Source organism: Ciconia boyciana, chromosome 3 (assembly GCF_034638445.1).
Source record: "Ciconia boyciana chromosome 3, ASM3463844v1, whole genome shotgun sequence".
In the NCBI taxonomy this organism is placed as follows: domain Eukaryota; kingdom Metazoa; phylum Chordata; class Aves; order Ciconiiformes; family Ciconiidae; genus Ciconia; species Ciconia boyciana.
This window is the reverse complement of record NC_132936.1, coordinates 17,501,659-17,527,994: the sequence shown is the minus strand read 5'-3', so window position 1 is coordinate 17,527,994 and position 26,336 is coordinate 17,501,659. Positions and strand designations below refer to the sequence as shown.

The 26,336-nt window shown below is 42.0% G+C and overlaps 1 protein-coding gene across 1 annotated transcript; it reads right to left on the bottom strand.

Annotated features, from left to right (window-relative positions):
- Nucleotides 1-1,175: 1,175 nt before the first annotated feature.
- On the bottom strand, nucleotides 1,176-24,455 carry YWHAQ (tyrosine 3-monooxygenase/tryptophan 5-monooxygenase activation protein theta). The gene is made up of 6 exons (XM_072855063.1): nucleotides 24,298-24,455; nucleotides 22,715-23,099; nucleotides 6,378-6,501; nucleotides 3,810-3,973; nucleotides 3,336-3,431; nucleotides 1,176-2,246 (listed from the first exon to the last, which is right to left on the bottom strand). Exons 2-6 carry the CDS (start codon nucleotides 23,006-23,008, stop codon nucleotides 2,187-2,189), a joined length of 738 nt encoding a protein of 245 aa, XP_072711164.1. The 5' UTR covers nucleotides 23,009-23,099; nucleotides 24,298-24,455; the 3' UTR covers nucleotides 1,176-2,186.
- Nucleotides 24,456-26,336: the final 1,881 nt, after the last annotated feature.

The window sequence follows — 26,336 nt, the reverse complement described above, 5'->3', positions numbered from 1 at the left end:
CAAGAGAACAGTGTTAGCTGACAATGTAGTGCAAGCTAAGACAGTCCTCCAGAAGACAGCAAAGAAAGCAAACTCTTAAATGAGCAGATAGAGCTGACTGCTAACATGTCAGCACTGAAACATTTTTTCCTGGAGAATAAGAGCACTTAGGAGTTAAAAACCTTTTATGAAACAAAGGATCAATAAGAAATGCATGGGGGAGGGGAAGAAATTATGAAACCAAAACACGGATTAAGAAGCATATGAGTTTATGTAGAATCCTGCCACACAATACTTTGACAGCAATTCAAAGTGACTGCATGAAGAAAACAGAATTGATACAATTTTTTTTTTTAAAAGCAATGCATGTCAATTGAAGCACATAATCTGAACAGTTTTATTGTAGGAACACTCATTGTGCACACTCAGAGAATGAACAAAAACATGGAAGGTGGAAGATGTACCATCAGAAGCCTGCAAGGACTAGAAATATGCCCTTTTTCATAATGTCATATCCTGTCTACCCAGGACACTAATAGGAGTTAAATATTTTCAAAAACTCACCAACACAGGAAACTAAGAGGTAGAGGTTTAGGAAAAAACTCTTAAGTGATCGGGGGCGGGGGGGGGGGGAAGCAGAGCAATGTATTACTACAAAAGGCTCCAAAAATTGGGGGAAACAGTAATACTAAAAGCAGTCTAGGAACAACAGAAAGCAGATTATGATGTGGTAGCACACAAACTAATGTTCTAGAGCAGGATGAATTCCTCTGCATTTCTAAAAGTGTAGCTGGAATACTGTAATAATAATGATGACCATCAGTGAAAAAAACACAACAGGAGGACAGATCAGAGAATTTCAAGAGATTACAAAAAAATTGTATAATTTAGATGAGAAGATTTGCAAGCCATGGAAGAATATCAAGAAATTGGCTATTTTTTCTTAGATCATGATTAAGGTGAAGCCATTAGCTCAAGTAGATTTAGTTATTAAGAAGTCCACATGTCAGGTTAACTATGAAAAGTCATCCAGGATATTTTCATAAAATGCACATTGTTCAAATATGAACTAAGTTCATTTAAGAGCAGACTTTTTAAAAGTATGCACTAGATTTGAGAAAGACACTTCTAGCACGAGATACATCTAAGTTTAGCCCTTAAGCGATTACATGGAATTGCTACAAGTCAACAGTAAGTGGTTTATAAAATGTAATTTTATTTAATGTTACTTTGCTGTTACAGAGGGCATAACATTTTCACAAGGCTTTTTTGGGACTACAATCAATGATTAGCAACACACAATAGTGGTCCAAACTCTCTAAAGAACAATCACTGGACAAACTTGACACCTTCTCACATGTGCACAAACCTGCATGGAAAAGTACTAAATTTTATACTTGGACATGTGAACTTCAATTGGTTTTCCCATTCCAGTGTATTAAGAAATGACATGCACTTTAGTCTGCCAAAAAGCACTGCCTGTACTCCGGCAGTAACATGCTGCTTCTAATACATAGTAAAGTGAATACCAGAACTACAAAGGCAGGAGTGTAAGTGAACTTTTATTGGGAAGGGATATCAACTTAAACAGCAGCAACTGAAGATTAAGAGAAGCCCGTTTTCGAACACACAAGCTTCTGTATTACATGATACAGGAAGCAACTCAATTTGTCATTTTTCCAAACTAGAAATGCTCAACTTGATCTGGCCCAATACTTCCATATTCCTACTGAAAAGAATACACAGTAGCATGTGAAAGTCAATTATGGAAAGGAAACCCTGCAGAATAAGAAGGGAATGTGGAGAATTAAAAGCTATGTGGAACACTCTTTAGTTGCAATTAACTACATTTTCATGTCTTACTGTAATACAAAACACAGTCAACTGGCAGGAACTGGTTCAGATTTGTTTTTAAATACCAGGTACACTTTAGTCCGCTACATAAGTGTTTGGAAGTTACTTATGTTTATATGAAATGAAGCTATTAATACTTTTCTACAGCAGTAACCGCACACCAGGAAGGCCAGGACAAACACAAATCAAGGAATGGAGTTTTCCCAAAGCTGCAGTGTGAAAAGACTATAAATTGATTTCCATACACATGGATGGGTTTTCTTTGCTATAGGAAATCCAAGTGGAGCTATAAGGAATGGAGACGTGTAAAAAGGATTCTTGAAGGAAAGGGAGAATGATGCCCCACGTGCAGTTTAGTTTTCTGCACCTTCTGCAGCATCACATTCTTCTCCTGCACTGTCTGATGTCCATAACTAGAAAGAAAAGAAAAACAGTGTCAGCTTTCAGAAGCACAGCTTTACTTCCAAAAAGAGACAACTACTGACTGTATAGAAATGACAATGAATTAGACTTAAGGATGCCTACAAAGTACCAGCACACTGGAGCTGTACAACCCTGGCTTCTAGTACTTGCTCAGAGAGAGGTAATTGGAAATAGTTCCCCATGCATAGGGCACAACTAGCTATGCACCTCCGGTGTTAGGGGCAGAGCAGACGGGGTTCTAAACAGGTCCAGACTTTTGTGCATAATAGCAAGCTATGTCATCGATCCTAGATCATTCAACGAGGCTGAATGGTAGCTTCATGAGTAAAATCAATTTCAAAAGCAGCAGTCTGAATCCTGAAAGTGAAGATTACCATTTTGGTTATTGGAGCTAAGCATTTTATAGTGCTAATAAAAGACATTTCTGCTGAAGAAGTAATGTAAAATAATAAATGTTGCTGTAATTTTAAATGCAGTGAATATCCAGAGAGAATATCCCTAAAAAATTGCCTTAGTTATGTATTTTAATAGAACACAGTGGTTCCATTAGGTGCTTTTCTTAAACTGCTAATCATTATAACACATACTCAAACATCAACTGCTTTTATTCTTAACACATTGAAATCCCGGATCTTTTATTTTAAACAAAAATAATGAAAATGAATAAAGCAAGCTGCACTGGGTGTACAACAGAAAAAATGTTTTCTTTCTCAGGCAGTCATCAAAAAGTTTGAGTAAGAATCCCTGACAGACCACGGACTACTATTTTTTGACTCCTTGTCCTATCTTGTGCATTGTTAGCTGAATGCACCTTCTCCCCCTGCAGTGAAAAGGCCACCAAACAATGAAGAATGTGAACTATCCAAGCTATTATTCTAGATTACACAGCATGAAGTTGCTGACATCAACTTACACTACATTCACACTAAGTTATGAAAAGGTATAGTAGGGCAAATAGCCTGAATCAGTGCTATTTGTTGCGCTAGAGAGAAATAAGGGTTTTGTTTCATCACAAATTTCAATCTAACTGAGCAAATACATGGTTACAGAACCAGATAGCACATAGAAAGGCAACTTACTGTTAGGTTGTCTCTAAGCAACTGCATGATGAGAGTACTGTCTTTGTATGAGTCTTCGTTCAGTGTATCAAGTTCTGCAATAGCCTCATCAAACGCCTAAAATAATTAAACCATCTTTAGTCTTTCTGTTAACTGATCATTAAGCAACCAGAAGCTAAACTTATCAGTAAAGGTAGCTTAAAAAAAAAAAAAGGCAACATTAGAAGTTAATGACCTGAATTGCTCTATTTGAAACAGATGCATAATAAAGGCATAATAAAAGCTTGCTGCGTTGCTGAAAATTTAAGTCACATTGTAAATACAGCCTGCTTGTACTCCTTAAATCACACTAACAATGAGCTTGGAAACCAGATACATTAAATAGTATCACTTCCTGCATATGCATAAACTCTAGGAAATAATAATTCATACTATTTTAAGCATAAACTCTCTTCTACTGTCCCTGCAGGCATACAGAAGAAAAAAGTAACTTACTGTCTTTGCCAGTGTGCAGGCAAGCTCAGGATTGTTGAGAATCTCATAATAAAATACAGAGAAGTTAAGAGCTAGACCCAAGCGAATTGGATGTGTTGGCTGCATCTCCTTCTTGCTGATATCAAATGCCTCCTGATAAGCTCCCTGTGAGTTTTCTATTGTTTCTGTTAAAAGAATGAGAAACATTAAGTTAAGCCCACTCTTAGGTAATGATTTTAAACCCATTTTAAGTACAGCTGCCACACTGACAAAACACAGGGAGCAAATTAAGCTACTACAGAGCAAAGATATTCAAGAGACAGATAAACACACAGAAGTTAGTAAATACAAACATCCAAGGTGTCTGTATTACCTCAGTGGCCTTTGATACTTTAGGCACAAAAAAAAATTTGTGCATTAGTTTTTCTACAGAACTCCTGCTTCATTCCTTGCACAGAATGGACATGCTCATGTGAGTCCAGCATGCAGAGGAAAGGCAGCTACTGTCTGTACAGGCCTACTTCTTCTTGAGGAAGTTCAGAAGACATGTACTGCATGTTCCTGAAAAACTGAAAGTCTACCTCCAAAAATTCAGTGTAGACAGGCCAAGATAAAAACCCAAGGTTGTGCTCCAAATAACTGGGAGAAATACCACAGAGAAAAGAGGTTAGAGTGAGTACTTTAAGAGTGCTACATATAGTCTATTCCAGATTCTCTTCCGACAGACAACCAAAGGGCCAACAGCTGCCCTAAACATGCCTGCAGAATGGAAGGAGACCGCAGGAAAAGAAAGGCCATTGTCAGAGCTCAGAATACAGCTCTCTGAGGGAGCTAATAGCATAATTGCTCTAGAAAGTGCTGGAAAAAGAGTTTGGCAAGTAAAACCTGCGAAGTATTCAAAACAGTCACAACACAGACTTGGGTTTTTCAGTATTTACACTGTCATGAGTACTAATGGACTACTAATTTGTTGACAACAGGTGAAAAAAAGGCAAAAACCCTAGCAAATGCAGGAAATAAATCAGCTTGTAAGTAAACAAAACATATTGGAAACTGAGAAAATAAACAGATGCTTAGAATGGGAACATCAGAAAAGCTTCAAGTAAAACTCCTAGAAGTTTGCGAGAAGTCAAGCACAAAATGTACGCAGGGTGATACACATAAGCTGTAACTTCCCAGCAAAACACCAAGATCTACTAATAGGGTTATCAATCAGTCCCTCTTCTACAGTAAGCACCCATATCAGCATGCATATCACTTCAAAAGTAGTCTTTTTAGACAAGATAAGCTGGTATTTCTCTGCTCAGACAAGCCCACAGATTTGTAACTGTTGCTCGAGACGAAATATAAATAAGATTATCTTTGTGAAAGCCAAAGACAAGTTGCTTCTGCTACACTTGGACCTGCCATTGTCATTCGAATCAGGTGAAGGGTTAAGAATTTCTGAATGCAACTCATTAATGCAAAGACTTTTACTCCATTTTGTATATTTTCATCTTTCAACTTAAATGCTCTTACAATACAAGGAGACTAACAAAGCCTTTATTTAAGTGACAATCAGCTCTGTCCTCCCACTTTGCAATTCAATCGGTTTAAACTAGCCAACACTGTCAGATGCCTACCATGCCCAACCCAAAGGGACAGTCACTTCAACGCTCTGCCTGCTCCAACAGTCCATCTCCATTCTGTGTCACAGCATCACTCCAGTACTAATTTTAGTTTGTTATGTAGAAATGTATCACTAACTTATGCCATACCAAGAGTTTGTAACATCACAACAGTACCCAGGCACCTTGCAAGACAGTTCTAATACTTAATTCAATACATCCTCTGAATAGAGAGTTAAAATCCTCCCCAGAAGAGCTTCCTGAGGTACTCAGAACCACCTATGCACATGTTCTAACTTCTAGGAATGTTCTACATTCTCAGGATGCCCAATATCAAGTGACAGTACCAGCTGTGAAGTTTTCCAGGCCTTTTCTGCTGGATCCAAAAGGGCAAACTAAAATTACAGGGACAGTACTATCCCCGTGAACATCAACCATTTCAGAGTGCAGCTCACACTTCTTTGGACAGTGTACTGACCTAGCAATTTTGTTGCTTCTTTATAAACTTAGGTGACTACAGTGAAGTCTGCTTCACACTGAAATGGTTTAAACTTCTAGATCAATAGGACTCCATCATGGAGTAAAAAATGTTGTAGACATCCAATTACTCTTCCTCACCAACTTTATTTTAGTAAAGAAATACAAACAAACAACATAAAATGTTAGCAGACCTTCACCTAAATTGTTTTCCAAAATCTCTGAATAAGCATTATGGAACAACTATCTAGACATTTAGGGTAGATGACAGGAACACCAGCTAAAATTCCCTGGCATACTATGCTTAAGGTCTATTCAAAATGCTATTCTCCATCTGTATGAACACTGGAGATTTTCAACTGAAACATAGTTGTTCCCACTCAGCTAACTCACATGAGTTCAGAGTAAGATACTGGCACATGTACTTCATTTACTGTTCCCTCGCCCATGGCCCAAAACTGAGGTTCATTACCTATTACAGACTTGAAGACCACAAGGTACTTACGTTTTCTGTCATCACCACAGGCAACTTCAGCAAGGTATCGGAAGTAGTCTCCCTTCATCTTCAGGTAGAATACTTTGCTCTCTGGATTAGTTGCATTAGCTATTAAATATTTGTCCAACAGCTCCTGAAACAACAACAACAACAGAGACATTTACATATTATATACACCATTGCAACTAAATTCAATCTATTTTTCTTTTCTCCAGAAAGTTTGGATGGACTCAGATGTTTGCTACAAGTGAAAAAGGAGTTTTAAGAGCATTTTACACAGTGCACACTTATTTAAAGGAACTGTGTAAAGGCACAAAGCTAGAGACTACATTAATATGATCAGTCAGCCATCTGATCAGACTGCAGAAAAAGTAACAAGAAAAGGTTTACTGGTGTATAGTTTCAGAAGCAAGTTTAGTTTCAGGATACGCACCTCTCATTTCAAAAATGCTGTTGCAAATGAGTAAGCTTTTACTGGAAAAGTGAAACACTATGCAGAAAGCTTCAAAGCTATTTATAAATAATTTATTCCCACTTCACAGAAAAAAAGTAAGAAAAACAACTCTGCTATTTTTCGTATAAATTGCATTCATTAGACTTGCGATAAGGAATCTCCAGCCCACCTACCAGAGAGAGCTAAGGATTCAAACCTGTCTAGTTGGTAGCCAGCCTCACCAAACCACACCGGCTCTTTGCAAGGCTGTAAAGTAACACTCGCCCCAGCGTAGCATGGAGGCATCGTTTGTGTCCGCCCTGCTGCTCCCAGGAATGGGAAGAGCTATACAGTGCTCTGCAGCACACCCTGAGCTGCTGCTAACATCAGTCCCCTTTCTCACAGCTCTCCTACCTGATAACCAGAGGGACAGGGAAAGGTTTACAAGCCTCCAGCAAGAGGAGATAAGTCTCTCTCCAAGGCTGCAAGGCCTCCCAGCCCTTCCAAGATAGGGGTGAAGGCGAAGGAGAGAAGAGGTACAGGATTTTTCCCCAGCAAAGGGGGTACTTTAGAGAACTGACAAGGAGGAGAGCAGCTTCTGGCTGATCTCCTTGTCCCTGAGCCCTGGTGATTTTACCCAACTCATTACCACAACCGACCCATGTTCACAAAAGATGCAAATAAGCTCCAATAGACTCAAGGAAACCCCGCAATACTCAGAGCAACTTTACACTAAGAATTTAAGCGATAAAAATCTGCATTCAGTTACTTGGAAAATAAACAGGTCATAAAAGCAGCAGAAAGTTTCCACAAAGCTTGCAAACTGTGGCTAGTTAAGTAAGACTTTGTTACAGGAACATGTATCCAATTCATGAAGCAGCTACAAAGAAAATGTTTAAGGAACTGTAAGCTTTCAGGGTAAAAACCCATAGCATTTTAATTAGCAACTGTAGCACTAAAAACAAGCTAATTTTAGACACACACCTACTCCCTGTGCATACAGCCATACCATTATTACTTCCTTTAATAATCAACAGTAGCAGAGCAATCCAGCTGAAAGCGTTTACTCATTCCAAGTCAATTTGAGGTGTTGGCAATTATTTTAAACTGACACTTGTAGAAGGGTACTTCCAATTGGGTGAAAAAAGCATTTTTGCATCCACACAGTGTGCTTACCATGGATGTAATATTGCACATAGCTCCACAGACAAGCTCCCTTCAGAGATCTCCCTACCAGGGCATTAAGAAACAGTAAAGAGTTACAAGCGCTCTTATTACCACCCTAGAGAAAACAGCGGGAGGGTAAGATGATACCGAGCCTGACATACCCTTCCACTTACCAAATCAGAAACAGACATTTTTAGGACTTTCTGTAAGGCTAGAAAACCCCTACCAAAGACTAGACACTGGCTAGCATGGCATAGGGCTAAGTGGGGAACTTGTGTGACAGTTTAACAGTGAAGTATGGAAGGGCTTGAGCAAGCGTATTGAACGGTACACCTCACTGGTGTTATGGAAAAAGCAGCAAAACCTTAGGTATGTTTCAAAACAAGAGTTAAGACGTAGTAGGCAGATGGGTAATACAACCCTGTATTAATACTGTTATTTTGTGTGAGTCATTCCCATATAGAATGAGTTATTCCCACCCTACAGGTTTCTGCAATGAGAAAAACATTGAGCCAAAACGTGAAGTTTTCCTGATGCTTTTCTCCCACGACAGATGTCAACGCCAGCCATAAAAGCACAACACTACACAAACCAGTTTCAAAATCTCAGAGACAACCATGTAGTAACCTCAAGTTTAACACCAAGGTTTGACTTTACAAGAAACTGCCCAGAATGATGAAAGTTGACACATAATACACCTACGTTTAGACAGGTTCCTTAAATCAGTCGTGATCAAAGAGTAACTACCAGCCTCTAAAGGCCATCCTAAGGCTGGGACTGCATTAAGCAGCAGAGATGTGATTTATCCATGTGCTCAGATTAGATGTGAAAAACTATGCCACAGTCTAAGGAGCACTGACCAGACAACCAAGAAAGATATGTTGTACGGGATTTTAAACCAGATATTTGACAAAACTGCATCTTTGATTTTTCTTTTAAATGCTGGAATAAAACTTTTCAAGATGTTACAACTACATCAACAAGGGAACAAACCTTATTTTATGCCTTCCAAAACCCAAGATTTATTGTAAACTTAGCACACAAAAAATACTACTGATCTTATTACAAAATTCTGCCTTTGGAGGTAGCTCTAGCAGTAGAGTACCATGCATAACTGATATGGCTTGGTTATGACTTAAAAATACTAACACCCTGGACTCTAGTGTACAATAAATAACGTTTACAGGAGAGCTTTAGCGTGTCTAATTTAAGCTGAGCCTCAAACCTACATTCCCTAGAGCATTAATGCCTACTTTTTTTTTTTTCAGACGGGGTAGGCCACACATTTCTTCCAGGAACACAAAAGGATTCTGCCATGGCTCCAGCCCTCCCGCAAGCATGTAGCGCTGCAGCCTGTGTGTCAGTGCATCCTGAAAGCGGTGCCTCCACTATGCACATTTGAAAACCAGTGGTTCTGTGCAGATTTCTGAGAAACTTAGAAGAAAAGAAGTGGATGCTGGGAGTGAACTGTAGTTTTTCAGGCAGCAAAGAGTGGGTTACGCACACTGCTTTATTTCCTAGGCGCTCCTCAGTTAGAGGAGCTGAGCTGCCTAGTCAGCAGCTCCCACTCCAGGTTCATCTCAAGGGCCTCCTAATCCTTACCACAGCACGTGGTAAGGGAGAGATCTGTGCCTCCATCAGCTAGGGTGGAACATCCTCTTTCTGGACTTTATGTATCCGGTTTTGGTTTTTTAATAGCCTTAAATGGAACAAGATCTCATTTATGAATCATGTAGGATAGAACAGAATACAAACAGACTTCGAGTACAGCTAATTATTTATCTATCCAGACATTATCTTTCAAATCAATAATGTATTTGGTACACTTAGTGAGCCATTCATCTCAGGACATCATCATAATTTCTTGGAAGGCATCTTACCCTCCCTCTAACAGGCCAAATGTTGTCAGGGCAGTGAGAGCAGGCAGCACAATAAGCTAAGTGATTTACTTTACACTGTTGTGAGTCAGTAATAGACAGGAAAACTCAAGATTTCCTACATCTGTTCTCTATTTCTCCCCACTTGGGCTTTTCTACCTTTCCATGAGACGGCAATCAGCCAGGAATTCTCATTTTAAACATAAGTTGATAGCAAGTAAAATGAATACAGGCAGCCTGAGCAATGAAGCAGACCTCAGCCAACTTCAAAATTTATTATGATAAATTTTGCCTAAAGAGAGACAGACATTGCCACAGGTATGATTCTGTGATAAAGTCAGCCAATACAGTAGACTGCCATCCATGTTCACATACAGCAAACATGCCCATCACTTTTTCTTTTGGTCAGAGAAAGTTATTTATCAAAATACAGTTACTTAAAAATACATCATTAAGAACTGTGACTGTTCTTATCACCTTCTAAACCAAGACATGAACAACCAGCAATTACGTGCTCTACAACGTCAAACATGCCTCAGACGCTGCCATGAAAAGCCACATGATGTTTGAGCTGCTGGCCACTGGCCTGCCCTGTTGGTGGGTGACTCTCAGAACCACGAGCAGTACAAAGACACAGGAATCAAAACTTTGTCCTCAAGCCAGACCCTGCATGTCCTGGTGCGATTGCATTAGAATAGGTTTGCACTGTGACAGGTTGTGGTTGGTATCTGCGTCTTCCCCCACACTGATACATTATTCCCAAGTGACACGCTGGTCCTCCTGTAGCGCGACAGGATTTCCCACCCCGCTTCTCATTAGTGTTGCTCACCCATCTCAATTTATTTCTACCTTCACAGTGTGCCAACACTCCTGCCGTCCTAATAGCATCATATTCTCATATATGATATTTTTTTCTCCTCCTACAGAAAGCAGGCTTATCTATTTATCTATTAAAGAGATGCCAGCAACAAAGGACTACCGGTCTCTGGAACAGATCCGCAGCTGCCTGAAGGAGCCATGGGGAGCAGGCTAGGAGCCTGGCAGCAATCCACTTCTTCTCCCTTGAAAGCTGAAATTTATTTTAATTTTTCTCTCCATTGGCAGACTTACTCCTTTACACGCCAAGAGAAAGTTAAATTTCAATTGCCTTTTTGGATCCTTCTCCAGTTCTACTTGTGTTCTTTCCCAACTGAGTAACTGTCCTCTCTTAGTCTCTTTTCCTCTCTGCTTAAGCAGGAACAAGGGTTGAACATGTGGTTGTAGTATCAGACCATTGCAATTAACCTGAGCCAGAAATACTAAGTTTAATTCATCTGCTCTCATCACTTCCCCATTATTTCAGCTTTATGAAAAGCAAGCCCTGAAGGAATATGCCAGCCATATCTTTACTTGAAGTGCCTGATACAGACAAAGAAACTCCCTGAAGACACAGCTCCTTCATAATTATTTGTTGTGCATCCACCCAGCCAGCCTCTCTTTACACACCATGCACACATTCCTTGCAATTCATGTACCAGTCCCACTCCACATACGCTTTGTTACCTGTTTTCAGGACAAACCCTTCTTTTAAAAGCTGACATCAAAACAGGAAGTCCCACCAGCCTCCCCCCATCTAAGTCTATTTTAAAAGGCAGGCCTGATGGAGACATCAAGTTCAACTACAATGTACACTAAATACTTTCTGTACAATTTAACTATGTGGTAGGTTGAAGTGGCAGAAAAATATCACCACTATCTGATCTGTGCTGTTCTCTCTTCCCATATACTCAGCTATAAAGAATCTTGACAGCAAAGATGAATTAAAAAAAAAAATTGAATACCAAATTGACCTTTGAGCTGCCTTCAGCACTTTCACCATTTAGAATTGGACTTCAGTAAGAAAAGCAAATATGTAAGTCTCTGTATATATTCCAATACTATCAGCTAACAGATATATTCTTCACACTTATCTGTTCAGTACCAGAGGATGAACATGAACCAGGTCAGCTCCAGAGATTATCTACTGATCACAAGTAGTTTAAGGTCAATTTTCAAAGCAAGCTAAAGATACCATGTGCCTAGGTACCAAGAGAAGTTCTCAATGTGGTAAACTGAAGTAACTCAAAATATTTACAATGCCACCATCACTCAGATGTCAACACCTACGACATGTTTGGGTCACATCACCAGCACCAAGTTATTTAATGTTATGCTATTAAAAGACTGATCTACATTGTCATTTGCATTTCTCACCAACTTAGTACAGTATATTGTTACTTTTGCTCCACCAGAAGGAAAAAAGTCAATGTAAAAGCAACCATCATAAGCAGTAATGCTCTCCAAAAGTTTGCCCCCATAAATATAAACTGGTTAAGTTGTTGCATGATCTTTAGCAAGGAGGAGCGTGCCGATGTTCAAAATTGCTGGCATAGAGTTTTGTGAATAAAATCTATATAAAGTTTGATTTTTAAGTCAGACCGTTTCAGCAATATTCTTCAGCCTAGGGCCCACATATCTTAATTCAAGTTGTTTAAAACACCTTATTTCAACACCATCTTCATCTTTTGGGCATATGATTTTAAATACTATTATTTAAAAGCAAACATTGTAACAGTTTGTAGAAAGTAATTTGCATTTGCAGGTTTTAGTAATTTAAGACAAAGTCCTCTGCTGGGCTTTAACTCATATGACACAAAAAGCATCTAGAGAAAAGAAAATCCAATAGTATTACTCTTTTTTGATAGAAGAACAAAACTAATCAATATAAATGCATATAATTAAAAAAAAAGTATAATCCTCCTCACCCCATGATGGAAAAAGTTCAATGATTTGGGGGGGGGGGGGGGGGGGGGGGGCGGCGGAAACTGCTCAGAAGCTCTCTGCTGTCCAAGTGCTTGTCAAACTTGCCAGCAGAGGAGGTGCTACCATTCCACAGGGCACTGATTTCCACAGGTCTTACAGAGACTAGATTGAGTTTTATTGCTGTTTCCTAGGTGTTCCTTCCCTTCCTGAGCTGATACTGAATGTTCCCTATTTTGACCTTTTAAGAGCTTTTTGGTTTTTTAAAAGGAGTATTGAAGCTAGCCACCAGAACAGATGTTACATGGGTGACAGCAAGTAACTCTGATTACTTAACATTGTACTTGCCTATAACAGCATACACTTACTGGCCAAACCCCACAGAACCACATGGTCACATGCAAGCGAACAAACTGTTTCGAAATAAACCTATTTTGAGACAAGGTTCCTTAAAAATAATGCACATGCACTCTGTGCATGTCAACACCACTTTTTTTAGCAAGTTAACTCACCACCCTGAACATGGATTCAACGTCACAGTCCCATCTAGAAGACGGGCAGCTTGCATCCCACAGGCACATTATGTGAAGTGTGTGACACTACATAAATTCAACCAGGGCTGCAGTGTGCAAAATACTTGGAAAAACTCTTCAGTTTCAAGTATTTCTGAAGGTCCATCCAGCTCCAATATGAGAAAAACCACCTACAAGCAGCATACAGGGAAATGGTTTCCACCCTAACTGCAGTCAAAAAGTAAAGCTAAGAAGTTGGAGAGGCAGCTCAGACCAGTATATTCCCTTAATACAACGGTTAAATGTGAATTTAAACACATTAAATGTTCCAAAGAGTTTGACAGCACAGATGATCGGTGTAGGCTCAGATCTTTCAATAAGGCTTCTACTGACAAATGACTGCCTGTTTTAATCGTTTAGTAAATTGGTATTAAGACTTCCCAACTATTTCAAGTATAATCAGTCATTCCAAAGTCCACAGTATGACTCACTGCAACCTAAGTGTGTTTTAACATTCAGCAGTTGTTTTCTTGACAGGAAAGGGAGAGTCCCCTGCTGCAACAGTAAGATCACTTTACTTTCAAAAGTGTAATTCACTTCAGTACAAGTAAGTTCTTCATCCTTCTGGATTCAAGCTCTATGCATCAACTCCTTTCGGGAGAACATTAAATAGTTTTCATACAGACCTCTTAAGACCATTAGTATTTCAGGTTATATATTGAGGAAAATACGTGTCCACCTTTCCAGTAATGGCATGGCCTTAAGGTGACCTGACAAAGCACCGTCAAAAGCAGAGACAAACGTACCTGGCACGGAAACGGAGAGGGTGACCTAATTCATCTTTTCCATTTGGTTCTGAGTCTTTTTCTACGTAGTTCTAAAAACTGGCAGTCGATATTTAGGATTGGCCCTGAATGAAGTATCTGGAATCCCACTTAACAGATGCATTGGAAGCCTGAGCTGCAGCACGTCTGCCCACACTATTCCCACCTGGGGCTGAGATTAATTTCATCTAGAATTTACATTCACTGCTTACATTTCTCCTGAAACAAGAAGTTAGAAAGTTCTGTCTTCCCCAAAGAACTATGTAAGCCAGGAACTAGAAGTGTGTGGAAATGCAAGTTCTCCTTTCTATAGATTTTCATCAGACAAAACCAACAATCCAGTGAAAGTCAAAGAATTATTCAAGTTTTTATGGAAGAGCCTGAAGTTTTCCAGTTTCCCCCTGCCAAATGTAGAAATAAGTCTTCAAAAAAAAAATGTTATTCCCCTTTTCAATAATTATGAATTTTTGATGAAGTAATGGCCATACAACACAGCCAAAAGCTTTTGGGGAAATTTTCTTGGTATCAGATTTATCTCAAATTGATTCTAACATTCTTCCATGATGGCGTTTTCCATATTTCTAATTCTTCAAAATACTTCAATTGTTATTCTCCTCTTAGTAAACATGCATTACTCACATCAAATTCTTCCCTTAAGAATCCTGACTACCTAAAGTTTCTTCCAGCGTCCTCCATTTGTGATCTTCCCTAATATGACAGAATCAAACAAAAAAGTCTAAATTTGCATTTAAAAATATTTCTATGCTTTGCACCTACAGAAGCCTTGCAGGTATCATTAAATGATTGACTGAGATATATCTAGACTAACAATACTCAAAACAAGCAACAGCATGCAGGAGTTACATGGGTTGAAGGTATGTTGCCCTTGTGCAAATAACTGATTTTTAAAGCCAGCCTTTCATGATAATAGATAAACTCTGGAGACCCCAAAAAAGTTCTGCTCTCTGTTTGGGAGCCCTAGATCAGAGGCTTATGATCACTGAAATCCAGAAAGATAATGAAACAGATGCACTTTCTTCCCATTGCTTAGTGCAGCCTTTTGCATTGTCCAACTTCCCCCTGAAGGAAACCCAGCACTGTATTATTTCATTCAGTGTATTAGGAGTGTGCCAGTAATTTGTTATTCCCCAAATGAGACAACCTACAACAATGAAGGCTAACCTTTAAGTCACAAAAGCTAGAAGCCAACATTTCAGATAACCTTCTTATAACAATTTCTCATAGCAAGTGAACCTTGACTTTCTTGCTAAGGCCCTGCTACCTAGTTCCATTTAGAACAATTTCTGCTTACAAGAATTTTGCAAAATGTATTCAACTTCAGAACAGAACTTCCTGAAGAAGTTTTACCCAGGAAATATGAGGCTGTCACTCTGATAAGGGTGTATGTAGGGTATTTAGAAAACTTGTTATCAGAGCAAATGGAAAGTTTTCTGTTTCCAGAGCCTAACGTGACTCCTATATCCAACTACTTCAGTGGATGGATCATATAAATTAAATGACAGAATAAAGATTGCTAGAGCAAGGAATAAACCTTTATCAATGTTGGAAACTGGTAAATCAAACCCTTGATTCCTTTAACAAATTAAGTGAAAGGCACAAGCAAAATCACAGCTAATTCAGGACTTTCTAGTTCATAGGTCTTTACATCTGATGTTTTGGTGGGTGCACAGAACCACAGGATGTGAAACTCAACACTTAAAATTATTTTTACTGCCTCCTATGTCTAAGTGCACAGTTCACACGAACTGTTATTCAGATGTACAGTGTGAATTAGCAAATTACAAGCTTACAGGCCAGCTGTATGCTCAGCTGGAGCATTCTGATGTTGGTTCCAGCATCCTGGGACCAGAAAGTATGAGGAGGAACCTGTAAACATCAGGCCAATGAACTTGGTAGAGCTATATGGAGTAAGTGCCACAAATGCAGTGTTCAGGAACAGTCTTACTTACCTTACCTAGTTAGTCTGTGATAAAATTAGCTTCAAGTTCATGGTCAAGTACAAAAGCACTTAAACACAAAGAGCAAGTAATGTCTAGGGGCACTAGGCCCATCATTCTCAAAGACCAAGAGCATAAAACTAAAAAAGAGGTGAGATCTATGCAAATAAGAAAACATTGATTAATCAAACACACACCTTCACTTACCAAACTTACAAAGAAAGTATATCCATGTGCTTTTACCAGCCCCCCTGCCCCCCCATTTTCCTCACTACTTTCCTCTGAAAATCAGGCATTCCCTATTACTGAAAACAGGATACCAAGCGTCTGCACCCATACAGAAATTGGCACAATCTACTGCTTTAATAATGTGCTAAACAACCCCAATTTGTGCCATCATAAAGAAATCAAGCTTGAGCGTGTTCTTTCCTCATCAAGTTCTCTCTCTCCAATATACAGCCTTCTACATTTTACTTCAAAAAGGCATCTATCATATTAGTATCTAAGGTAGCAGAAATGCCTGCAAGACAACTGTCTAGCAGGTAAGTATGACAGTGATTTAAAAAATCTGTTAAAAGCTTCACTGCATTAGCAGAAAAATATAATTTGTGCCTCTGTTCTCCAAGTGAGCACATCCTACTTTATCAAGGCCACCAAACCAGTAAACGTCCTCCAAGAAATTTAATAATTCCAGATGTACAAGTGGACTGAGGTACAGTATAGACAAAGCTTTAATAGCCTTGACTACAACCAGGCTAGTTAATCTATAGCTTAACCTCATTAAAAAAATGGATTTCACACTGGAGATAGATGAGGCTTTGGCTGCCCCATTCTCAACAGGTGGTCACCTGCATAGGTATTACCATTTCCTATTTTCAATTACTCCACATCCTGCTTCTCACAGGATGTTAACATTCAGGACAGGCCTTTCAGAGCTGTTAGGAGCTATGACTTTGCAGAAGTGCAATTCTACGGTAGTCATTTCTTTAACTTTTAAAACAGACAAGCCATTGATCTTCAGGTTTTTCTACTTTCAACAGACAGAAGTTAACCCTATTCTCAGCTTTACCTCAAGATGGAGATATCCATGCAAATCAAATCAGTGATCTAAACTCACCCCAGTAGCTTCTGAAAAAGGAAACGACACTGCACACACAAATAACATAATGGTGCAAGTTTTCAGAACCTCAGACCGAATACCTTGCTGCCGTTTATCTTGTACCCTTCACTAGCTTGCTTGTACGTTTTAGAAATTCAGTATCTAGTTGCAGGGGGGGCAGCAAGCAATGACTGCATGGGATGGAGGCCTCAGCTACCATCAGAATTCCTTGAACTATTTTTAGTTAGGCTTTAACAGTTTTCAGCCGCTTCAAGAACATCAGTGCATTCTAGGCTTTGTTTCTGCAAGTGTCAGTCCTTTCTTAGGAATGGATTCAGTTTTCCTTCCACAAAAGTGTAGTACTCCAGCAGCAGATTCTAACAAAGGGCAAAAACTGACATAAGAGAAGGTACAACTACAAAGAAGTCAAGCTCAGATCATGAATTTAAATTTCAGTTTCAAGCACAGGAAACTAGAAAAGATTCACACATTAAGTTGCACAATCCTTATCACAAATGTGTTGACATTTCTTACAAGTTGCGCACAAAGGAGAGTCAACTGTCTCCCCACATATTACCGTTCATCAAAAAGACAACTGTTATTCCAAATTAAAACATTCATTTAACATTAATTCCACAATTCTCGATTTGCCAAGAAGTAACATTCCCAACCTAAGGTCTGGCTTTAAGTCATGAAGTAGCTAGCCCTTTTAGTCAGTTACTTAAAAAGGATGAGTGAATAGTATTTGCTTTAATTTACGAAAGGTAAAAAAAAGTAATACTTGAAACACTGTCCCAACCACTATCAGGACAACTAATTCAAGTCCAAAAGTAGTATTAACTTAAGTGATTAGTATGCCCGACCTTCAGAATAAAACTGCATCCTACATAGTTCCCAGTGTCAAAAGACTGTAATATCCTTTTACTCAGATGCTAGTTTCACCTCTACAACACTATGTATTTCTGTATAAGCTCTGGCCATTCACTGAAAATAGGAAAGCAGATAAAAAGGATTCACAAGACATGAAACTCTAGTAAATTGTTCATATAGCAGCATCAAGCTGATACTTACTGAATCCACCAAATTTCTGCGTGTATAATAAAAATCAACATTTCACTTTTCTGTAGGCCAAAGGTAACAGTAGGGAAAAAGCAGGGCTATGGTCAAAGCTTATTCATCATCTGACATCAGACATTTTAGCTGACATGAGGAATCTATTTGCTACTGCAAGAAATACCAACTTAATTTTCAATGAAGCTATGAATCTGTGCTGTTGAAAAAAGCTGCTTTGAACATTACCTTCTAGTATGGGGATTTTTGTTTTGTTTATTTTTAAGTGATTAACTTTAGAACTAGATCTGCAAAATGGATAAAAATCAGAAGCGGACATAGATTTTTACCCTTGTTTTTATTAGCGTTTATTGTTTGTTAATTACACAAACCAGAAGTAGTAGCAACATTGCAATCTTGGGGGGGGGGGGGGGGGTGGTGTGGAAGGAAGGAAGGAAAGAAGGAAAGAGGAGCTGGCAAGAGCAACACATTAATACATGCTTTCAACAATTAACACTGCAATCTCACAGAAGATCAAACATTTACAAGCATCCTCTCAACCTTAAGACAGTAAAAATTGAAATAAGATACACCTTACAGCTCAAGACTATTTCATTACAGGCACTGCTGCAGGGTACAGGAAAGAATCAACAGCACAAGTACTGTTACTGTTGGGCCATTTTTAAAAGTTCACGATGCCCTTGCTCATTTCTAGAAAAACTGGCCGACATGGGCCTGATACAGTGCAATGTAAAACTGTTTACAGAGGACATTGTAAAAATAGATGTTTGGAAACAACTGAAAAGCCTCATATATGTAACTTTTCTAAGCAAAAACTTAAAAAGCATATTAAAATAAACTTTTTAGTTTCAGCTAGAGACATGAGGAGTAAGTAACCATCAAGATACAGCTGTTTCCAAGCCTAATGATTTTAGCCATTGCATCTTCATCAAGTTTTAAACTGTGGTTCAAAGTAGTTATCAAGTATCACCTCTATTTTTCTATGAAGGGCTCCAACAACATCAGGACCTAGAAACTGAACATATGCAGAGTGCTACCAAGCACACATGCAAAAACCCTCAAGTTGCAGGTGGAGAGTCAACTGCTTCCAGGCAAGGGCTGGTGTCCTTCCTTCCTTTACACCAGTTCTCTCTAAAGAATGAAGAAGCTTGAATGCAACACGAGTTATTGCTATGCAAAAGGACTGAGGCTCTCGGAAAACCCAGCAGTTTGATCTGCTCCCCCAGAGAAGCTACAATTCAAAAGTTACCTTTTTTGAAAATCGGATGTCACTAAACAGCAGGGTGTATATACAATAAAGCACTAGTCTTATACTGTACATTCCATCTTCAAAGTTTCACATGTTATTTCATTAATTACATGAAAGTTGCTGCTGCACCCATCCTTTCTACATCATCTAGTATCCCTGTCTTGAAATCACTCAGAGAATATAAATACGCACGAACTTTGTGCTCAGAGTATATGAAACATAGTTCAACTTTACCTTGAAAAAAAGTTAAGTTGCCAACCTGTTTCTTTATTCAAGGACAAGAGGGTTTCAAGAACAGTTTCAACTATGATTCATAAGGAATGATTCAACATTAATTCTCTACATTACCAAAGAATTAGTCAATCAATACAGGGACTTCAATAAAACCTCCTAGCGTACCTTTCAAATAAAACATTTGTGCAAGTTGTTTGACAAAGCCATACCATTTCTTCATTAAAGAGCCACTTTCACCTGAAAGACCAGTCATAAAATTAACAATTAAAAAGGGTTCAGATCACATCTACTCCTACTTGCAAGATCGACAGTTAAAGAAATATCTTCACTGCTTGGCATGAGATGCAATATTTTACTGTGACCACTGATGGTGGTTGTACATTAATTAAATAATTAGTAAAAGTTTTATTTTTATGTATCTATATACATAAGTGTCTCAACATAATTTTGGATGTTTGTATTCTAGTAGTGATTAAATTTAAGTTCCTTATCAAACCATGCCCTAAAACAATGCCTTACCTAAATGGCTTGAGGCATTCTTTACAGGAAAAAAAGTAATTGCAGATTCAGTGTTGCTGCCTTTTTAATCAAAAATTAGCAGTATTTTGTAATGCTAGCACAAGTATTTCTAAATGAAGGTTTCTACAACAGCAGATATACCTCATTTTGAAAAGCTGTGCCATACCAGTAATAAAAAAAAGCCTTTTGAAAAAACCTGTTAGTAGTATGACTAACAGCAGTCACACTCCACCCAACACATCCACCCTTGCTAAATCCAAATACTCCAAATGACAAGCAACCTTTCCATACTACTTGCCAACAGTTGTTTCAGTTTAGCTGCCTTCCTAGAATTAAAAAAGCATCTCTGAGATTCAACTTAAGAGATCTAAAAAAGCTACCAGCAGTTACTATGGTATTAGTAAAGAAGAAATTATCATTCAAAGAAGGAGTCATCAAAACCACTTTGTGGCTCAGCTTCAGGAAACCCATCCTTTGTAGTGCCTGCACATTGTGAGTTCCAACCTCTTGGATGCTGACTCATGGATCATAGAAGTGGTAGATGGAGAAGGAAAGGAAGAAAAGCAGAACAGAACATAACTGCACATGGCCCTCACAGGAAAAGTAAAAATCGGAAGGCTTGCAGTAGATAGCTGACATCTCCTCCTACCAAAGGAAGGCACATCTTCTCTGGCAGAGCAGAACAGGAAAAGCGTGCACAGCTGTAGGTTTCGGTCCTCACTACTTCCTGCTGCCTTCCAGGCGAGAAGGGGAGAGCTGCCAACCAGGCCATTGCTGAGAACAGAGAAAGACTAGAATGCAGGGAAAAATTCAGCTAGCGTGGGAAGACCTTGCTTTCCCTACATCAGAGGTTTGTGTTAGCATGGCTACCAGACTACCTGCTGTCCACCATTTGATGCGACTGGAATAATTTCAGTATAGACACAGTGTGAAATGGCTCGCTACCTTTATCATTCAGAGATGTTCGATCTCCCTATGGAAGCATGAGCTCCTTGTCAAGATGGCACAGCAACCAGTATGAGATTTTATGCATAACCTTCTCTTAGGAACTAGATTTGGTAGAAGGACAGAGGGAGACTAAGTCTGAAGAGTGAGCTTTATGTTGAGGTCCCAAGAAGTTAGTTCTGAAGTGGCGCACTGAGTAGAGGAGATTGAGAGGAGCGACAACAGCACGAATGCTGGCACCCCATCACACAGGTTCTAGTGAAACTCTTGTCACAGGAAACAGGAATCAGTGCCCTACACAAGTCACATCATTTTCACAAAGGTAAAAGTTTTATAACTTAACTACACCTGTAACTGTAGAAACCGCTTCTTTGGAAGACACAGACTCTTAAATGTGTTAAGGAATTAACCCAACTGATTCATTAAGCTAATAAATTTCCAAATGATTTTCAAGCAAAGGTAACTCATTTTGACTGATTTCGAAAGAAAAAAAACCTAGGTGGCAGCACGCAAGTAAGCATATAGGTATTTTCAGCACAATCCAAAGAAGTACTCCCTTATACACGAGCCAGAACACTTAATCAAGAAGCAAATTGTTACTACCAAACCAGTCAGCTTTAAATTCAGGTCTCCTAAGCCAATCTAGGATATATTTACCTCAAAATTGTTTATTTCCTTATAGACTCATTTCTTCCTGTTCTCATGTTAACAATACTAGACACATGCACAAAAAAGTAACTAAGAGGAGCAAATAAACCACTGAAGATTACCTGCCACACAATTACTATTGCATTACACACACGCGGCTTCCTGCAGCCACAACTCCCTGGTCACGTAGGATAGGGTCCAGCAGCCTCCACACTGCTGACACGCGTCTCTTCATCTCCCACTACAGTGCAGTACAGTTTCGCTATCAATAGCATCTGGAATTCTGCTGCTTGTACAGAAATGTATTCCTGGGCTTTGATGCACGCTTGGGGTGTAATGCCAATCTTCACACCTTAGTTTTACATTATTGCATAATTACTGCAAATTCTTCTTAAAGATTCCCGAGAAGTCAGCTTGAATCTGACAAAGCCAATTTCTATGTTTTTATTTCCTATCTTCAGTATAGATGTCTTGCTTCATAAACTCATATTTTATATAGAAAAAATCCTCAAAATGTCTCCTAAAGACCCCTTGAGAGTCTTTTTCTTCATGAGAAGTAAACGAAATGCACATGCAGTTACTTTAAATGCTTTTAACAGATTAGCTTTGATCTGAAGAAATAAAGGGGTTTTCTCATTTTCTTTTCAGCTTATGACTAGATAAGCTTACTAACCACAGCAAACAGGCACGAGACTAAATTCTCTGCATCTCTGCAACTACCTAGTACAATATTGCACATGGATCACTCTGTCCAAAAAACGTACTCCAAATACACATTCAAAATTGAGTGTGTACCTCAAATACCTCTACACATATGGGGCCCATAGCGTAGTGCAGATGATCTTCCTTCTCACAGTAACCCACGTAATGGTTGCAGAAGTTACTGCACTGACTTCCCCCACCCCAGCATAATACTTCGTGTGATATTCCATAGTCAAGTTCCCAGTCTTATTTCCCAGTACAGCAGCACACATGGATACTGTATTTCTTTCTCTTAAAAAAAAAAGAAGACAAAAGTAAGTCCCCACTCACCAGCACCGTGGTGCAGATGGACCTGAGCTCAGACTCCACCTTCTCCCGATAGTCCTTGATAAGCTGCATCTTCTTGTCACTGGTGTCTGTCTTCTGCTCAATGCTAGAGATGACCCTCCAGGCAGAGCGCCGCCCCCCCACTACGTTCTTGTAGGCCACTGAGAGCAGGTTGCGCTCCTCGTTGGACAGCTCAGCACCTTGCTCAGTTACTGCCTTCATGCAGGTGGCCATATCATCATAGCGCTCAGCTTGCTCAGCCAGCTTGGCTTTCTGGATCAACTCGGTCTTATCCATGGTGGCTGGCAGTGGGGCAAGAGCAGTATAGTAGCAAAAGCAGGAGAAGCTGGGGACGTCACACTATCAACACGAGAATGCACCTCAAAACCTACCAGAAAGAAGACAGTAACCATGACGCTAGGATAAAACACTACAGAACATAATCTTATGGCACCCCTCACAACCCACCAAAACACAAGGATCACAGTGAGCCTCACCTCCCCTTCCCCATCTCCAGGTGCTTCTCATGGAGATGAACTGCAGCATCCTGCCCTTCCATGCAGGGCTAAGGGGAGAGGCACTCGTCTCAAGGGTCCACCCCCAGGGAAACCACGACCTAGAAACCCAACTGGGGAAGGCATGCTCAGCGCTAGCCAAGGGACAGCAGCCTGAAGGCCAAGCACTGGAAATAGCTATTTTTCCATCAGAGCAGACTTTTTGTTCTCGCCCTGCTTTTCTTCCTTGCTTTACGTGAACATATCGATAGTCTGTCTAACAGGGACCTGGAGAAGGATATCTGGTTACCATCAAGCCTGGGGGGGCCTTGCCCAAAGTCCTTCCCTTGTGTGCCGCAAACCCTGCGGTTAAGGGCCGAAGAAAGGCGGATGCCAAAGCCGGGACAAGCGCGAAAAAAATCAGTAATAAAAGAGGCGAGACAAGCTCGGCCCTGGGGAGGCAAGGAAGGGGTTAAACCCCAACGGGCTGGCAGAGCGGGCCCGGGATCCGCCTCCCTCGAGCACCCGCGCTCCGCGGGCCGAGCGAGGCCAGGGCAGCTCGGAGCGGCCGGGGCGGGGCGGCCCGGGGGCCAGGCCGGCGGCCCAGGCCGCTTCGCCTCCTGGCGGCGGGGCGCGGCGGGCGGGGGAGCGCGGCGGGGCCCGGGCCTCCCCGCCTCCCCCCGGCGGCCGCGGCGGGAGTGGCCGCAGCTCCGGCCCCGGGACGGCGGTCCTCGGCGCGGCGGGGGGCGCGGCGGCCCCGCGCTGCCGGCGGGGGAGCGCGGTGGCACGGCAGTGGGTGGGGTCTTGGCCCCGAGGGCGGGGGGCAGGGGCGGGCGCGTCCTCAGGGACGGCGGGGGGCGCGGGGGCGGCAGGGAGGGAGGGCGGCCGGCGCGGCCCCCCGCGGCGGCAGGGCGGAAAGAGGAAGCCGGCGGCCCCGCCGGGTGCGAAATGGCGGCGCTGGCTGGCTGCGCCTCCCGCTCCCCGGGGCCGCCGAGCGCTCCACGCCGCGATCACAAAATGGAGGACGCGGCGGCAGGGGGCGGCGGCGGAGCGGGGCCCGCGCCCGCCGCCGGGACGCGGCACCGCGCTCACCTGAGTCCGCTGCGCTAGGCCGGGCCACGGGCGCCACCCGATCGGCTGCCTCGCTCGGGGCTGTGGCGGAGAGAAAGAGCCGCTCCCGTCTCCGGCGAGAGCCAGCGCTAAAGGGCGTTGGCACAGGCAAGCCTACCCGCTGCTCAGCCCGCGCCCACGCGGCCAATCGCAGCCTGGCCTGCGAGCCCGGCTCCGCCCCCCCGAGCCCCGACAGCCAATCCGAGCAGAGCGCGCCGCCGCGGGGGCGAGCGCAGGCAGGGCACAAGCTCGGTTGGCCCGTGGGCTGCGGCTGGGGCCACGGGGTTTCCTCCAATTAGATTCAGGGTGAGATGACGTCACTGTCGCCATGGTGATGCTGCTACAACCCCCCCCCTCCCCCACCCCCGCCGTCCCCCCTCCGCAGCCGGGCACGGCGCGGCACGGCACGGCACAGTGCGGGGGGCGCCGGGGCGGGGGGGCCGGGCCGCGCACCCCGGCGGCCTTTCGCTGCCCGCAGGGCAGCGGCCGCTCTTCCGCCCGCGGGTGGCCGCGCCCTCGGCCCGCCTCTCCCCTCAGCCGCCGGCGAGCGGGAGCTCCTGCCGGAGCGGGGCGGCGAGGCCGGCCCGGCGCGGCTACCCCTGAGGTGGCTCGGGCGGGGCGGGCCGGGAGCAGCGGGTATGGCCGGCAGCGGCCGTTGGGCTCTTCCGGAGCGGCTGTGCTGGGACGAAGTCCGCCTTCCCGCGGCCGGGGAGGAGAGAGGCTCGGCGCGGCCTGTCGCCCCTCCCTGCCTGTGGCCCGGCCCGGGGCGGAGGCGGCAGGAATTTCGTAGAGGCTGTGCTCCTGACGCGTTTTTTTTTTTTCCAATGGCAGGTTCCCAAAAGCCATTTTCAAGCGAGGGTGGCTGCGCTCTGCCCCTGGGACCAGGGTGACAGGGAAGTGTTCCTGAAGAGTTCATGTTCCCCAGGCCCCGCGCAGGGGGAGGCAAGCATTTCACATAAGCAACAACCAATATATTTACTTTTTCCCCCCTACTTGATTTCACCTTAATTTTCAAGAGGTCAGAGATGTGATGGACACAGAGACTGGAATTTTAGGTCCATGCTATGACATATGAATGATGTTATCCATCCATGAGCGGATAAACATGAGGCGTCTATGGCCGTACGTATGTCCAAAACGCTGGCTGACTGGATGCACGATTTTGTCTGCGGTCTGAGTCTCGGAGGATGTGGTAAGGACACAGCGGGTTTGTGCTGTTTGTCCCAGCATTCAGCATACAAATCCAGGCGTGGATTGAATGCATCTGGTCTGTCAGGGCTCAGGCTAGTTCGGGTTCGCCCATGTCTTTGTGCAGTACCAAGCCTCTACGTGAAGTGATGAGATTTCTCACCTTTGGTTTCAGCATCACCAAATATAGTCATGCTGAGGAACTTCAGCGTCCAGATGGGATGATGAATTCTCTGAATCAACCCCAGGATGTTATTGTCTCAACTCGTAAAGCTCTTGATCTGTGTTTGGACTGGGACTGGGATCATGTACATGGAAATTGGATCTATGCTGTGAACAAGCCACTCTCTTTGTCATTTGAGTTTGGGAAGCATTTATTCCATTATAAAAAAGGACCTATTGACAATACCCTTTTCAAAGTTAATGAAACTCTTTCAGAAAGCATTATGGAAATGTATTACTCTACCCCAGAAATTACTGTCCTGGTAACTTGCTACAGTTCTAGGTTGCCTTTTTAGTCTTCCTTGTCAGTAGGATAATCTCATTTTCACCAAAGTCCCTAATGATTATCTTAATTTACACGTGAGGTAAAGACTGAAATTCACCAATTGGGCAACAAAACCTTTTTTGATTAACATCATGTCTCCATCAGAGATAAAACTAATCATTCCACCTATACGACACGGATGAGTGGGTTTTATCTGACGAATGACAGCTGACCTAATCAAGGCTTCCTCCTTCCCTGATCCCCCTCAAAATTGGGAAGACATTAGAATTAGCCTCATACGATTTAGATCACATCCCCCACCCACTGAGAGGTTGCATTAAGAAAT

Coding starts and splice junctions, on each gene's coding strand:
- YWHAQ (XM_072855063.1), bottom strand. CDS start 23,008: ATGGATAAGACCGAGTTGATCCAGAAAGCCAAGCTGGCTGAGCAAGCT. Junction 3,974..6,377: donor CTGTGGTGATGACAGAAAAC/GTAAGTACCTTG, acceptor TTCTTTTAACAG/AAACAATAGAAAACTCACAG. Junction 2,247..3,335: donor TGCTTAGAGACAACCTAACA/GTAAGTTGCCTT, acceptor TTTTCTTTCTAG/TTATGGACATCAGACAGTGC.